This window comes from Oncorhynchus keta, chromosome 33 (assembly GCF_023373465.1).
Source record: "Oncorhynchus keta strain PuntledgeMale-10-30-2019 chromosome 33, Oket_V2, whole genome shotgun sequence".
NCBI classification, from domain to species: domain Eukaryota; kingdom Metazoa; phylum Chordata; class Actinopteri; order Salmoniformes; family Salmonidae; genus Oncorhynchus; species Oncorhynchus keta.
In genome coordinates, this window is record NC_068453.1 from 3,814,418 (window position 1) to 3,830,788 (window position 16,371).

Below are 16,371 nucleotides of genomic sequence, written 5' to 3' on the forward strand. Positions count from 1 at the left end.
TGCATAAACCTCTGAAAAGTGACGTAACAGTGTAATTGGTATTTTGTATGACCTATTATTTACTGTTGTTTTTTATTTCATATAATTTCAGAAACAGGGTGAAATGGTGTGGTGTCACCCACAGCTGCCCAATGTGATGGAGGAGAAGGCTGTGGGCCCTCCTGATGGACACACAGGACATGTTTCTTCCTGGATACGATCTGTTAGAAGCTCTGTAGCCAGTCCCTGTCATTTACTTCCCTTTGAAGCACCTGACAAAGGCAGAGGGGGCCAACCTTCCCGTAACCCGACTAGCCCACCTAGGAGGATACAAGCACTGCTGGATATGTGTGAGATGTCCAGCCTGCTGCAGATCTTTCTGGTGTCCTCCAAGGTCATTATTGTGTAGTAGGCCAGGGCGATCATGTTTTTATGTGAGGATGCCTAACCCAGTGCCAGGTAGTTTATTATACCAACTCCAGGATTCTTTAAGACTCTGGCAATTACGGTATTGTAGTTACATGTTATCTGTAAATAGTTCACTAAACTTGCACTGGGCGCCTCCATGTTTTCTTTCTTGTTCTACAAAAAAACCATCAAGACCTTCAGTGGTGTCAGGTTACATACTGGTTGCTGGCTCAGTTGATGGAGTTTGACATTTAACATCACAGGTCTGAGGGACTGAGAAGCTGAACCTTGACAAGGACAGTTTAGTAGTCTAGACTGGAAAGCATTCACACTAGAAATGCTCTGATTTTCACTGCAAACATTATATATCAATAATATCATAATCAAGTGCAAGCTAATCTTTTCAAATCTCCCAACAGCTCCACACTAACCTGCAAGCTTCTAAGAAATACACACAAAATGTTGAAATACAATAGCTAAAGAGTTCATGCATTAAAAAAGGTTTGTCTAGGTGGCAAATGGGCTGAATCAAGCCCAGATTGAGCAATGTCTGTTTGATGAGCTGAGCTGGCTCTTTATGGCAGCACTGGCAAAGTGGGTTAGAGAGCATGGGTTTGTCGGTCTTGGATCTTCTCTGTTCAGTTGAGGTTTGGGAGTGTCACGTGGTGACGCCAGCTCCACTGTCGTTCAGCAAGGTAGCTCTCTGCTAGAGACAAGAAATCAGCAGCAGCTGTGTCTTTGGAGCTCCGGCGTCGGGCGGCCTAGGACACAAGTGAAATTGGTTAAATGGCATGTGATTAACAACTCTAGCTTTCACACTCAAGTTAATGAATGAATTTGAAAATTATCAGGGTTGCTTCAGGCATCAGGAGACTGGAACACACAGGAGGATCTCAGGCAAGTAACATGTGAACACAAAAGGAAAAACATCTTCCCTCTGCAGGGCTTCTTCCTCGGCCAATGCTGCAAGCTATGTTGGTAGACAGAGAGAGTGTGTGTGAGGGAAAAATACAACTTAATAAGACACAATCTTACATTAGCATCAGAGTAGCACCAGACAATGGATGGGCTTGCAGAGTTTGGGCGGTGGGTGGACCTACTGTCACCACAACAACTTCTATTTAACACCCTGAAACCTGGTTGTTGTAACCTGGACAGGACCTCCCTTGGTAAATCATTGAAGATCTTCATCAGTTCTGTGCAGTCTGTCGAGACCCATCGTTTCTCTTTGAACTCCTATGTGACATGACAAAGAAGAAACCTTTCTATTCAATCGGCTGATCTCCTGCCACTGCATCTTCACCTTTGTACGGCATGCTTTCAGCTGACCCTGGGTTGAATCCATTTTCTTCTTCATTGTTCTTGGAGATGACGCATTGTAGGAGTGATCCGGTGCCACAATGTTGGAGTGATCAGTCTCAAAATAACCTTTAGAATGCGCAGCTGCGTAACTATGGTCTAGTGAAACTAGACTTCCATCAGCCACATCCCTATTTTGTTCGACTCCACGAACGTCGTTGTCCACTGTCACATCGATGACGTCATGATCGACATCATAGACAACAACCCAACAGGCACACAATGTAATTTCGACGTCTCACTATGGGCATATTCTGGTCGCAATGTCATATGACCAAAATATGACCAGCTTAAGATGTCTTTAGCCTAACGTTTTCCCAACTGACTCGAACCAGATGTCGTTTCAGGTCTCATGGCGGTCGCTTATTAAAACAAATCTTAAAATAGTGAATCTTCTCAGGCACATGCACAGATATGGCTCTACCTGTGCAGAGCACTTGCCCCTTTTCCCTATACATTTTTGGTCGTTGTTCTGAACCGGAAATGGTCATTGCTCGTCAAGCGAGATTTCATCGTCATTAAATTCATATCTATTCTTTAGAACTGAAAAGCTGCGCCACGAGTCTTGATTGTTGATCAATGTCCAGTTATCAGCATTTGCACGCAAGGCGGGTCTATCCAGATTAGTGAACTTGGAGGAGTTGCAATGAGGTTAGATATAAGTTCATATCTATTCTTTAGAACTGAAAAGCTGCGCCATCCAGCCTAGCAAAACAGTTTTGCCTAGCAAAACTAGAGTAGTACTACATTTATTATCCATATAAAATACAGTTTAGCAATCTACTACTGACTCATGATCATTTTCATATTTCAGATAAGCCCAGTTTGGGTGGCTATATGTCTAAAGATAAGCAGCTGTAACATCGCACTGCCTTAAATATTATGGGATGATGATGTAACATTTTCTGGCAAATTTATTATGATATTTGTGAGGAAGAAAAGGGCTACCAGGCTGGCAACAAGCATTCTGCAGGCAGGTTGCCCTCCAACGTGATGGTACGCTTTCCATCCGATCCTGCAACCTCTGCTAAAAGTAGGCCATATGATTTAGCTTGCTCTGGACTCCAGAGATGTGACATCATATATCCCTACTAACATGAATGACTTTCAGTTCCAAATGCAGGTGTAAAACGCAGTTCAGTTCTGTAGCCTATCTTGCATTTTATGATTGAAATGACAGGCAACGTTTGGAGTTCGGTTGGATATAGTAATGGTAGGATACAGTATTTCCTGCAATCTTCTTTTTTGACTGGAATTGTGTTGGTTATTGTTAAGTGGTGAATTTATTCCATTTCAAAATAGTTTTTTAAAATCAAATGTATTTATATAGCCCTTCGTACATCAGCTAATATCTCAAAGTGCTGTACAGAAACCCAGCCTAAAACCCCAAACAGCAAGCAATGCAGGTGTAGAAGCACAGTGGCTGGGAAAAACTCCCTAGAAAGGCCAAAACCTAGAAAGAAACCTAGAGAGAAACCAGGCTATGAGGGGTGGCCAGTCCGCATCTGGCTGTGCCGGGTGGAGATTATAACAGAACATGGCCAAGATGTTCAAATGTTCATAAATGACCAGCATGGTCAAATAATAATAATCACAGTAGTTGTCGAGGGTGCAGCAAGTCAGCAAATTAGGAGTAAATGTCAGTTGGCTTTTCATAGCCGATCATTAAGAGTATCTCTACCACTCCTGCTGTCTCTAGAGAGTTGAAAACAGCAGGTCTGGGACAGGTAGCACGTCCGGTGAACAGGTCAGGAATCCATAGCCGCAGGCAGAACAGTTCAAACTGGAGCAGCAGCACGGCCAGGTGGACTGGGGACAGCAAGGAGTCATCATGCCGGGTAGTCCTGACGCATGGTCCTAGGGCTCAGGTCCTCCGAGAGAAATAGAGAATTAGAGAGAGCATACTTAAATTCACACAGGACACCGGATAAGACAGGAGAAGTACTCCAGATATAACAAACTGACCCTAGCCCCCGACACATAAACTACTGCAGCATATATACTGGGGGATGAGACAGGAGGGGTCAGGAGACACTGTGGCCCCATCCAATGATACCCCCGGACAGGGTCAAACAGGAAGGATATAACCCCACCCACTTTGCCAAAGCACAGCCCCCACACCACTAGAGGGATATCTTCAACCACCAACTTACCATCCTGAGACAAGGCCGAGTATAGCCCACAAAGATCTCCGGCCTGGCACAACCCAAGGGGGGGCGCCAACCCAGACAGGAAGATCACGTCAGTGACTCAACCCACTCAAGTGACGCACCCCTCCTAGGGACAGCATGAAAGAACACCAGTAAGCCAGTGACTCAGCCCCTGTAATAGGGTTAGAGGCAGAGAATCCCAGTGGAGAGAGGGGAACCGGCCAGGCAATAAATTGCCACCATTGTTTGGTCTACCATTTTTCTTTACAATTCAGAAGAACTGTTTTGAGGTAAAGGCACCAAATTTGGAACCAAGATCATTTTATGGACCCTGGAAGATGTAGATTTGGAACCCCCACAGACTTGGCACCTGGGGGTCGTGGCAGACTGTACCACTATTTTACAAACCATTAATCTACAAAAAGTTATTGCCTTTTAAAAGTAATATATTTATTGCCTATACTACTTGCCCTGGAACTCCTGAAAACAAAAAGATTTGACATTAACACACAGTATATTTCAGTGAGTACAGAGGGAAACACAGCAGTCATGTAGGCCACATTTATTTTATTTTATCTAGGATAAGTGTAGCAGAGTCGAGTTAAAACACTCTGGTGATGAAGTAGCCCGGCATACAACTTAAAACCACCCTTGGCCAAAGACTGACTATTTCTTTGGTCTAATGGTTAAGAAGTTTGGTTCTGTTTATGTACTGTACATGTGCACCTCACTCAGGTTTCAACTCAGGTTGCATGGCCTTAACTTGTGTATGGAATACTACATGATAAGTGTGTAACAGTATATAAAGTATGCTAATGTACTGGTGTGAAGGCATTTGGGCAGTGGTCAAAAATACTTAAGTAAGTTGTCACGTTCTGACTGATCATAGTTCTTTTGTGTTTTCCTTGTTTTAGTGTTGGTCAGGACGTGAGCTGGGTGGGCATTCTATGTTGTGTGTCTAGTTTGTCCGTTTCTATGTATGGCCTGATATGGTTCTCAATCAGAGGCAGGTGTTAGTCATTGTCTCTGATTGGGAACCATATTTAGGTAGCTTGTTTTGTGTTGGGGTTTGTGGGTGGTTGTTTCCTGTCTTTGTGTTCTCTGCACCAGATAGGACTGTTTTGGGGGTTTTGCTACTTTTGTATATGTGTAGTGTTCACGTTATTGTCTTTTATTAAACATGTTGAACACGAACTACGCTGCATTTTGGTCCTCCTCTCCTTCGACGGAAGAAAACCGTTACAGTAATTTAAAGTATTTTTAGTAATTACATTACTATTTATATTTGGGGATCTTTTACTAAACTACATTCTGAAAAAAAATAATGTACTTTTTACTCCATACATTTTCCCTGACACCCAAAGGTACTCGTTACATTTTGACAGGAAATTTATCCAATTCACATGCATATCAAGAGAGAATCCCTACTGCATCTGATCTGGCAGACTCACTAAACACAAATACTTTGTCTGTCAATTGTCATACTTGAGTAAAAGTATAAATCTTTTCAAGTTCCTTATAATTAACTAGACGTCCAAAATAATGTACTTTTTTATTTTTATTAAGTACTTTTTCCACCACTGGATGTGGCTGGGCGTTAAAGCATTTCTTTCACATGACCCATCAATTTAGTGTGTCTGGGTAAGCGTCATCTAATATTTATCAAATATTTCTGTCTGGACAGTTGCTGTTTACCTGACATTTTTCCTTATTGTAGGCTCACTGTTTAGCACATGACCTCATGTGAATCCTTAAAGAGATGGGTGGGGCTGGCTTTGGAGGGTGTGAACAATGCTGAATGGGTGTAGACAAAGGAGAGCTCTCCAGTAGGTACCAAAACATTCAATAGCTCCTTTCCTCAAAAGTGAGTTTACAAGTGTATCAATTTTCAAAGCAATACCAATGAGAATACCAAGAGTGTGCAAAGCTGTCATCAAGCTAAAGTGTGGCTACTTTGAAGAATCTAAAATATATGCTCACTACCACATATGTCATTTCATAGTTTTGATAGTCTAATAAAGAAAATGTGTCCAAACATTTGACTGGTACCGTATACTGTGGTTCTGTTAATGATACGCATAGCCCCAGGCTGTAACTCAGGGTTACGGTGGTGGTATAGCATGCCAGGCCAGCGGAGGAACACGTATGGTTAATGCTGGGAGCAGAATGTCATGTGCCTGGGTGGGAGGGGTGTATCTGTTTACTCTTGCTGTGCAAAAAAGCAGACAGTCACTAGAGTTGTGTGTGTGTGTGTGTGTGTGTGTGTGTGTGTGTGTGTGTGTGTGTGTGTGTTGGAAAAGATTAGACTCACAACACAACATTCAGGTCATTTCTTTATTTAAAAACTGTGTACCGTGTAAAAAAAAAAAAAGTGCATCATTCTCTTCTAAGGTAAAACACAGATGTTCTTTGTCTGTCTGGGCTTAATGATATAAACACTAGAGCCCATAGATGATAACTCAAGATTACAAAGTTTCATTAAACATGTAACATGACACCTCAGGTAACACTAGCATTAGAGAGCATTCAAAGACAATGTAAAAAAATAAAGCACTTGATTTTTTTTAAATCAGAAGAGTAGACATTGTTGAAAATGTTTTAGCATTTTTTTTCCTTCATAATTTAAAAAGCTAAAGTAAACAAATAGTTTAAATTCAGAGTGAAAAGACTTGAACTGCATCGGTGTTAAACCGAAATGACACCCGGAGATGCCTGTCAACGGTGTGAAATTTGCTTGCGAGAGGCCAGCGTCAATTCACATATACTGCGTAGCGTATGCCAACGTAATCGTCATGATAATCCATAATAAACAGTTGTAATTGTTATGTTCGCTATATAGCACCTGGGAACTATTTTTGCGTGTTCCTTTTGACTCATCTTAGATGTCCTATGGGAGCCACCGTACCTGCCTGCACAGGCTAAAAAATTGTTATTCATGAACATGAGGAGAGTTGTAGCTAATAAACCCGAGCAGTCTATAAGGAATTTAGCTAGTTCGTTCTTCCTACATAATAGTATTCTCTCTTGAAATCGTAGTTCCTCGAGTTTCCCAGCCGTAGTCTGCCAAGGCCTGGGGTCTACGGCAGGTTGTTCATGAGCTACCAGTAGCTCGCAGCTCACCTATGAGTAGCTCACCAAACAATTCTGAAAGTATATGCAATTTTTCATCTGTTCCATCGCAAACTGTAATAAACAAATCTCCCATCCGACACTGCAAGCTACCACCTATCTAAACAACGCAACATTGACATTATCCCACCCCTTGTTAGCCACTATTGGCATAAAGAATTAAACCTTCACAATATCTGCCAATTCATTTCCGGTAGTATTGCCCGTCTGTCTACTGTATATGGTGTGGCGCGTTGTCAATCACTCCGTGTGTAGCCAGGTGATGCGATAACCGTCAAGTGGGCTGACAGTAGGCTTACCAGGCAGAAGTTTATCATAAGTAAAGATATCATTTGTATCTATTTGTTATTTACTAACTTTGCCATTAAATGAGCAGCAGCAGCAGTACAGAACCATCGCCAGACTGGCACATTAGAAGGCACATTCCTTACTCGCTAGATGCACAATAAAGGGGAAATCTATTTGTTTCCCCCCGCAAAAAGGTATCCTGATGTGATTTAACCATTGACATGTCCTCAGAACAAACTTCTCTATGAACAATTGTAATTTTGAGAGTAAAATCAACATCTTAAACCAGAAAATATAAAACAGAGAAAATGTATTTTGGGGAATTGAAAACATAATTTTGGAGAAAACAAATCTGACAAATCTGAATCCTTATTTTACCAGGTATATTGAAAGGAAACAGTGCACTACTTTCTCTTATACACTAAGGACCTGAGGAAGAGTTGAATGGGAGAGGAGAAGCGACATGTCACATTTTTCTTAAAGTAACTCAGGCTAGAAAAGTTTGGAGACCCCTGGCCTAGGCTATATGCCTGTGATCGAAATTCTATGCATTTGTTTTCAAATATGTATTGGCAGTTAAACTGATCAACACTGAATAGACACTTTTTAACTATACATTTCACATTTCCATTTCATGTAGGTTCTGTTGCTCTCAGTAAAGCCAAGATGAGGATTTTAAACACAGAAAATATATGTTTGCATTTTCAGTCATCTCAACTATGGCTGTACTAACACAGTCATATCGGTGTGATTAAGTATTCAAAACACTCACAGCAATTCAGTGTTATACAGCCATTCAGAAAGATGCTGATAATATTTCAGGCAAGTGGCTTAGTTAAACCTTACTATATATATTCTTTAAAGGCATTATACACGACTGCATATAAGATCTTAAAACCTTTACTAATGGCTCTAAGGGCAATAAGCTCCTTTTTTTTGAGAACTGCTGAAACTAGAATCAGAGTTAGAACATGAGCGTTGCTGTGGACACACACTGCTTTTGAGGGTTCAGAGTGGACACAGTTCTAAATAAAAAATGGTGGTTGTAAGATTACCACTCTAAAGATATCTCCTATGATTTTAATGTATGGCAGCAGTGTGTGTATATATCTCAAGACTCCTTGGGCCAGATATTGTAAATGTTTGCAACTAAACAACTTGAACAAAAACTAGGTATATTGAAAAGTGCAGGTGCAAATGTTGAGTAAGTCTGGGCCTGTGTGTCAATAGCATAGCTTTATAGAGGGATGTTAGTCACATTAATCAGAAAACAGACAGTTTAGTCAGCATACAGACAGGTCTAGAGGCACTCCGTTGTGGGACGCCTTAGTATCAGTGTTTTAAACAAACATGATTCTTGGTGGAGCTAAATGGGTAAATGGGGTACACACAGGAGGGGCTAAAGGGGTACAGGTGAGGAACAATAAACACATGATCACAGTTTCAGAATAAAAGATCAAACAGGCTCTGGTTTTGCCATTGCCCGAGATTCACACTTTAAAAGAAAAAAGGGACATATTAGTAGTTGAAAATCAGTACATTCTTGAATCATGCAGTAGCACCACAATGTTGTTGATGAGGTCACTTCTTTTTGCTGCTCTCTCACTTCCTCCTCCGTCCGCAGTATACACCCTGGCAGTTGGCGACCCCTGAAGGACCATTCACAGCACAGCATCTCAGGGCCATTTGATCAAATTACATACAATCAAATAAGAATATTTACAGTATAGCAAGGGTGGAACAACATGTATTATGCACAGTGGTGTCCGAAATGACTGACAACGGCCCCAGGACCAGTGGAAGGAAGCAAAATAGCCCCATAACTTCAATGATCCACCACCATATTTGTCTGTTGATACGGGGTTCTTTTCTGGTTATGCATTCTCATTTCAACACCAAGCTCACCACTGGTGTACGTGGCCAAAGAGCTCTATTTTTATGTCAGTTGTGTTGTGACAAGGTAGGGGTGTTATACAGAAGATTGCCCTAGTTGGTAAAAGACCAAGTCCATATGGCAAGAAGAGCTCAAATTAACAAAGAGAAACGACAGGCCATCATTACTTTAAGACATGAATGCAGAACATTTCAAGAACTTTGAAAGTTTCTTCAAGTGCAGTCGCAAAACCCATCAAGCGCTATGATGAAACTGGCTCTCATGAGGACCGCCACAGGAAAGGAAGACCCAGAGTTACCTCTGCTGCAGAGCATACGTTTATTTTAGTTAAATGCACCTCAGATTGCAGCCCAAATAAATGCTTCAGAGTTCAAGTAACAGACACATCTCATCATCAACTGTTCAGAGAAGACTATGTGAAACAGGCATTTTTATTGAACAAGGCAGTTAAGAACAAATTCTTATTTAGAACCCTAACAACGCTGGGCCAATTGTGCTCTGTCCTATGGGACTACCAATCATGGCCAGTTGTGATACAGCCCGGAATCTAACCAGGGTCTGTAGTGACGCCTCCTGCACTGAGATAAAGAGCCTTAGATCGCTGCACCACTTGGGAGCCCTTCATGGTTGAATTGCTGCAAATAATCCACTACTAAAGGCCACCAATAAGAAGAAGTGACTTTATTGGATAAAGAAACACAAGCAGCGGACATTAGACCGGTGGACATCTGTCCTTTGGTCTGATGAGTCCGAATTTGAGATTTTTGGTTCCAACTGCCGTGTTTTTGGGAGACAGAGTAGGTAGGTGACTGGATGATCTCCACATATGTGGTTCCCACCGTTAAGCATGGAGGAGGAAGTGTAATGGTGTTGGGGTGCTTTGCTGGTGACACTGTCAGTGATTTATTTAGAATTCAAGGCACACTTAACCAGCATGGCTACCACAGCATTCTGCAGCGATACGCCATCCCATCTGGTTTGGGCTTAGTTGGACTATCATTTGTTTTTCAACAGGACAATGACCCAACACACCTCCAGGCTGTGTAAGGGCTATTTGACCAAGAAGGATTGTGATGAGTGCTGCATCAAATGACCTGCCCTCCACAATCCCCCGACCTCAACCTAATTGAGATGGTTTGGGATGAGTTGGACCATAGAGGGAAGGAAAAGCAGCTAACAAATGCTCATCATATGTGGGAACTCCTTCAAGACTGTTGGAAAAGCATTCCAGCTGAAGTTGGTTGAGAGAATGCCGAGTGTGCAAAGCTGTCATCAAGGCAACATTAAAATATATTTAGATTGGATTAACACTTTTTTGTTGTTGGTTACTACATGATTCCATATGTGTTTTTTCATAGTTTTGTGTGTCCAAACTTTTGACTGGTACTGTACATATAAAACATTTTGTACTAAAAAATCACTCATATTGGCCTGTCGGCCACTTGTTGCCGACCCCTGCTCTACCCTGCCCTGCCCCTACACACCTTAGTTAAAAACAGGCAGTAGTGCTGACACATAACAGTACAGTGTTTATCAACCATTTCTGTACCAGTGACTGGCGAGATATTGTCCTCATCTTTTTTAACCAGCTTATTTTTTTATAAACAAATACAATGTGTAAAAACACTACTCGCGATACAACTCACCGCTATTAACTGTGCCTCTGCTCTCGCCATTTCGTTTCCCTCCCTGTTGTGCTGTCTGTCTCAGCGTCTTCTCTGCTGTAACTCTGTGCTTCTTTTTTGTTCTCTGTCTGTCAGCCTGTCTGCTTCAGCCTTATACGTTACAAAAGCCAAGCTAATGACTTAAGGCCGGTTTATAATTGGTCTAACGACATGTCTGTAGACAATTTAGAATGCGAGTCAAACTCTGGTGGAATGTCTGTAGGCCGTCGCTGCAACTGTCGGTTTCCTTTTCGCACAGACATTAAAAGAGTTTACGCCTCTGCGACTGACACAATGTCGTTGCCATGGTTACCGGACATCCACAGCAACCAGACCAAATCCTCCTGTGACCAAACAATGCAGGAGTTCTAAAGTTCTCTAAAATAATTACCTACTGTTATTTATTCACACTGTTGCAGTAAGCTATTTTCTGTAAGCTCGCCATTACCTTGTAAATAATGTTGTGGATTTATTTTCCTGTAATAACGAATAAAAAGTAGCTTAAGTTGTCAGCTATACTTTGGTCATTATTTGAACTGGCTAGCCAGCTAGCTAGCTAACTAGTTAGAAATTAACCAAAGCATTGTTTAGAAAATTGCTTTTAGTTGCCTGGCTTGCTAGGTTGACATTTACTAAATTAATTTGGTTCAGAAGTAAGTTGTTTAATCTTTTCCGACGTGTGTGCTCCATCCATATCTCAAAGCCATATCAAATATCTTGGTTGTAATTAAGTTGTTGTTAAGCTGAATAGTGAGAGTTGAGAAATTATACATACAGAAAGCTGAGACCCTGCTCTCTTTGACAGGGACAAGGGGACGAAGCTTCCAAATGTGTGTTTTTCCCGCAATTGCATTTTTAAATGTTTTACGATCAGAACGCATTTTTCTCTCAAGTGCATTGGGGAAGAGGAGGTTCGCTTATCACAGCAGCATACCCCAGCATAACAGACACAGGGGTAGGGCAGACACTTTCATTACAGGAATAATTAGGATAATGCCCTTTACTGTTAGCCATGAAGTTGAGTGAGGTTACAATATAGAATGTGCTCTTTCTACGTTTATAGGCACCCTTTCTGTTTTTTACGATTCATGATCTTGGCTGTCTAACTAATGATGGAGTCGGAGCAGGTCTCTTTGCTGATGTCGCATTTGACTTTGAATGTTAGTTTGCGTGACTTCAGCTCAGCCTATCAGAACACCGTGCTGGTCCATCTTGGTCTGGGGGCTGGCCGTTGCCCACTGATCAGCCAAAGGCTTATTATATAAATTGAGAAATTGCAAAAACGTTGTCAAAAAAATGGCCCAAAAAACTGTTCCAAAGCCCATGGGCCGCCAGACATGTCACCTTTTTTAGTTCACCTTTTTTTAACTAAGCAAGTCAGTTAAGAAAATTCTTATTTACAATGACGGCCTAGGAACAGTGGGTTAATTGCCTTTTTCAGGGACAGAACGACAGATGTTTTAATGTTCTATTTTTCTATAAAACAAATATGGTGGTGGATCTTTGAAGTCATCGGGCTATTTTGCTTCCACGTGTCCTGGGGTCCTTGTTAAGGTCATCATGAACTTTACCCAGTACCAGGACATTTTCCCCAAAATTTGGTGTTGTTGTTTACCTCTGTAGCTGCGTGCTCCCAGGAAGCCTTGCATGGCTGTGTATTTGGCTGCCTTCTGTGCCTTTGCTGGAAGAGTAGAATAAGACAAGGAGGTTCATCTATTTAAACCTTATGTGTCCAGTACAGCTCAGGAATGCCAGAAACATGTCTATTTCATGTATCAGGTGTTGTGCCATAAGGTCAAGTAGTTTTGACTCAATTCATCACTAAGCAAAATGAGACCAAGTCCCTAAAAGACAAAAGAATAGCAAACTATTTGCGAGTCTTTGAGCTGATATTGTGTTTCATTATGTTAATCATTCTGACTCAGTGAGGTGTCAAGCTAATCAAGATTAACATGTGTTAATTAACTGTGAGCAAGCGGGAGTGAGCATGCGTACATGTGTATTTGTGCTTACATGTGCATTTGAGTATCAGGACAGTAATTGATTATAATATGTGAAGCGGAATGTCTTACATTTCTGCCCTGACTGTCCCGCTTCTCCTACTCCGTAGCCTCCTAGAGGAGAAGAAAAATAACAGGAAATAGACAAACCCACATCAGTCATAATAAACAGCTGATCATTCCTACTAAACTGACTATTTAATCTGTTCATTTTTTGTCAGGCATTTGTTAACATAATAAATAAAGGACTGACATCTCTGCAACATCAATGTTTACAAAAACCAAAGACTTTGACTCTCTGAAAATTGTATACTACAGCTTTTCCAACCTCTTTTTTCATACCATGGGAGAACATAGTGAATATAAACTCATGTGAGAGGTCTCTATAGTAAAACTCCTTAACATCTTCTAGCATACACAGTGGAGGATTACACTTAGAAATATTGAGAAAAAGTGCATTGATATGGTGTCGCAACAATGTTTTACGACACCTTGGCTGTTATTTAGATATTTCACTATTGACTATTTTGAAGCAGAGATGAATTGGTATTTGTGAATTGACATTGTAGTCTCGGTCCTAATTTATGTGCTCTACATCACCTCCGGCCGCATGGCAAATGGCCCAATACAATGCCCAAAGGTCAGTCAGCCCTTCCCTGTCAAGAGGCCAAATTCTCTCTCTACAGTATCCAGAGGACTTACCATTGGAATGTGTGATATAATAATAGTAAGGATTCATGTTTGGTATCTATCTGAAACTTGTTCACTGAGGGTAACTCTGATGCTATATGGATGTATGATCTCTGTGGTAACGTGTATATGTTCAGTGTGTACTCTCGACACCATAAGCAAGGATCTCTTTTGTCCTCTTGGGAATTATCGCTCTCCCTCACCCCCCTAGGTGACCACATATACAGTAACTTCAGAAAGTATTCATACCCCTTGACTTATTCCACATTTTGTTGTGTTACAGCCTGAATTCAAAATGTATTAGATATATATTTTTTCTCACCCACGTACACACAATACCCCATAATGACAAAGTGAAAACTAGAAATGTTTGCAAATGTATTGAACATAAAATACAGAAATATCTCATTTACATTAGTATTCACACCCCTGACTCAATACTTAGAAGCCCCTTTGGCGGCCATTACAGCTTTAAGTCGTCTTGGAAATGTCTGTATCAGCTTTGCACATCTGGATTTGGGGATTTTCTCCCATTCTTCCTTGCAGATTTTCTCAAGCTCTGTTAAGTTAGATGGGGGAGTGGTGGTGCACAGCAATCATTAAGTCTTTCCAAAAATGTTCAATGGGATTCAAGTCTGGGCTTTGGCTGGGCCACTCAAGGACTATCACATTCTTGTTCTGAAGCCATTCCAGCGTTGCTTTGGCTGTATATGCTTTGGTCATTGTCCTGTTGGAACGTAAATCTTCGCCCAAGTCTAAGGTTGTTTGCACGCTGAAGCAGGTTCTCATCAAGGATTTGCCTTTATTTTGCTCCATTCATTGTTCCCTCTATCCTTACCAGACTCCCAGTCTCTGCTGCTGAAAAGCATCCCCATAACATGATGCTGCTACCACCATGTTTCACAGTAGGGATGGTGTTGGAAGGGTGATGAGCTGTATTCTCCAGACATAGCGCTTTGCATTCAGGTCAAGGAGTTACATTTCAAAGACTTACATTTTTTTTCTCATCAGGCCACAGAATATTTTGTCTTATGCACTCAGACTTTTACGTGCCGTTTGCAAACTCCAGGCGTGCTGTCATGTGCGTTTGTCTCAGGAGCGACCTCTTGTCTTGCCACACTCCCATAAAGCCCAGTTTGGTGAAGTGCTATAGAGACTGTTGTCCTTCTGGCAGGTGCTCCCGTCTCAGCCAAGAAACTCTGTCGTTCTGTCAGAGTGGTCATTGAGTTGTTGGTCACCTCCCTGACCAAGGTCCTTCTTGCCCGGTTGCTCAGTTTGTATGTATGTATGTATGTATGTATGTATGTATGTATGTATGTATGTATGTATGTGTGTGTGTGTGTGTGTGTGTGTGTGTGTGTGTGTGTGTGTGTGTGTGTGTGTGTGTGTGTGTGTGTGTGTGTGTGTGTGTGTGTGTGTGTGTGTGTGTGTGTGTGTGTGTGTGTGTGTGTGTGTGTGTGTGTGTGTGTTTAACACAGGACAGGTCAGTTTGTGTAACTAAAGAACAGCTCCTTAGAGCCAGCATGTTTGAATTCAGAACCATAGTTAGCAACATGTTCATAACACTTGCACTGTTAAAGCTCCATGGCCTTTGCGGTGTTGCTCTCTCACCTGGTTGATAGCCAGCTCCACCCTGGGAGCCATAATAATCTGGTTGATAACCAGCTCGACCCTGGGAGACATAATAACCTGGTTGATAGCCAGCTCCACCCTGGGAGACATAATAACCTGGTTGATAGCCAGCTCCACCCTGGGAGCCATAATAATCTGGTTGATAACCAGCTCGACCCTGGGAGACATAATAACCTGGTTGATAGCCAGCTCCACCCTGGGAGACATAATAACCTGGTTGATAGCCAGCTCCACCCTGGGAGACATAATAACCTGGTTGATAGCCAGCTCCACCCTGGGAGCCATAATAACCTGGTTGATAGCCAGCTCCACCCTGGGAGCCATAATAATCTGGTTGATAACCAGCTCGACCCTGGGAGACATAATAACCTGGTTGATAGCCAGCTCCACCCTGGGAGACATAATAACCTGGTTGATAGCCAGCTCCACCCTGGGAGCCATAATAACCTGGTTGATAGCCAGCTCCACCCTGGGAGCCATAATAACCTGGAAAGAGCACACAGTAAACAAGCCATCTAGCCTGCACTAAACAAGCAGAGGCTACAGAGAATACCAACACATGGGATGTATGTTCCTACCCCCCTTGGTAGTTCACCTTGTACCTAACTCCAGGTACACCCTATATTTACCCCCCCAGGTAACTAACCTGGTACTCCTCCTCTTCTCCCGGTAGCTCCAGCACCAGGTACCCCACCTGCTCCACCACCTGGAGAAGAGGTACAGGTGTGTTAGGGTGTGTGTAAGATAGAGGGGAGTTCAACAAGGGTGCTGTTTGCGGTGAACAATTTCAGTTCAACCATTTGAATTACCATTCCAAAATGTTACGGTAAAGCTGCAAATAGCAAATCTTAGTATGGATAACTGTGACTTTTTACCAGCAATATTCAAAGTGCAAATGACTCTGCTATTATTACTGCGTAGAAACCCTACACAGCCACATTATTATTTGTATCAGCAGTTTAAACCCGAAACAGATACTTATGTTAGCCAAACAATGACCTTCCCATATCAAATACATGGTAAATATAAAGAATTGTCCCAAAGATATATTTCCAAATGTATGTATTACAAATATATTTACGTTTCAAAATTGCCAAAGAAACACCTTATTTGGCAAAACATTTATAATTCACATGTATCCTAAAATGCATCAAGGTTATATACAAAACAAATGGAAT

The 16,371-nt window shown here is 41.8% G+C and overlaps 1 protein-coding gene across 1 annotated transcript in view; it reads right to left on the reverse strand.

Annotated features, from left to right (window-relative positions):
• Positions 1 to 6,216: 6,216 nt before the first annotated feature.
• LOC118366059 (fibroin heavy chain-like) overlaps positions 6,217 to 16,371 on the reverse strand; it is a 63,592-nt gene continuing 53,437 nt past the window's right edge. Inside the window, exons 47-50 of the mRNA XM_052491603.1 lie at positions 15,840 to 15,899; positions 12,944 to 12,985; positions 12,487 to 12,552; positions 6,217 to 8,962 (exon numbers count right to left, since the gene is read on the reverse strand). Of these exons, the coding sequence (XP_052347563.1) occupies positions 8,916 to 8,962; positions 12,487 to 12,552; positions 12,944 to 12,985; positions 15,840 to 15,899 (215 nt within the window). The 3' untranslated portion in view covers positions 6,217 to 8,915. The remainder of the gene's footprint in view (positions 8,963 to 12,486; positions 12,553 to 12,943; positions 12,986 to 15,839; positions 15,900 to 16,371) is intronic.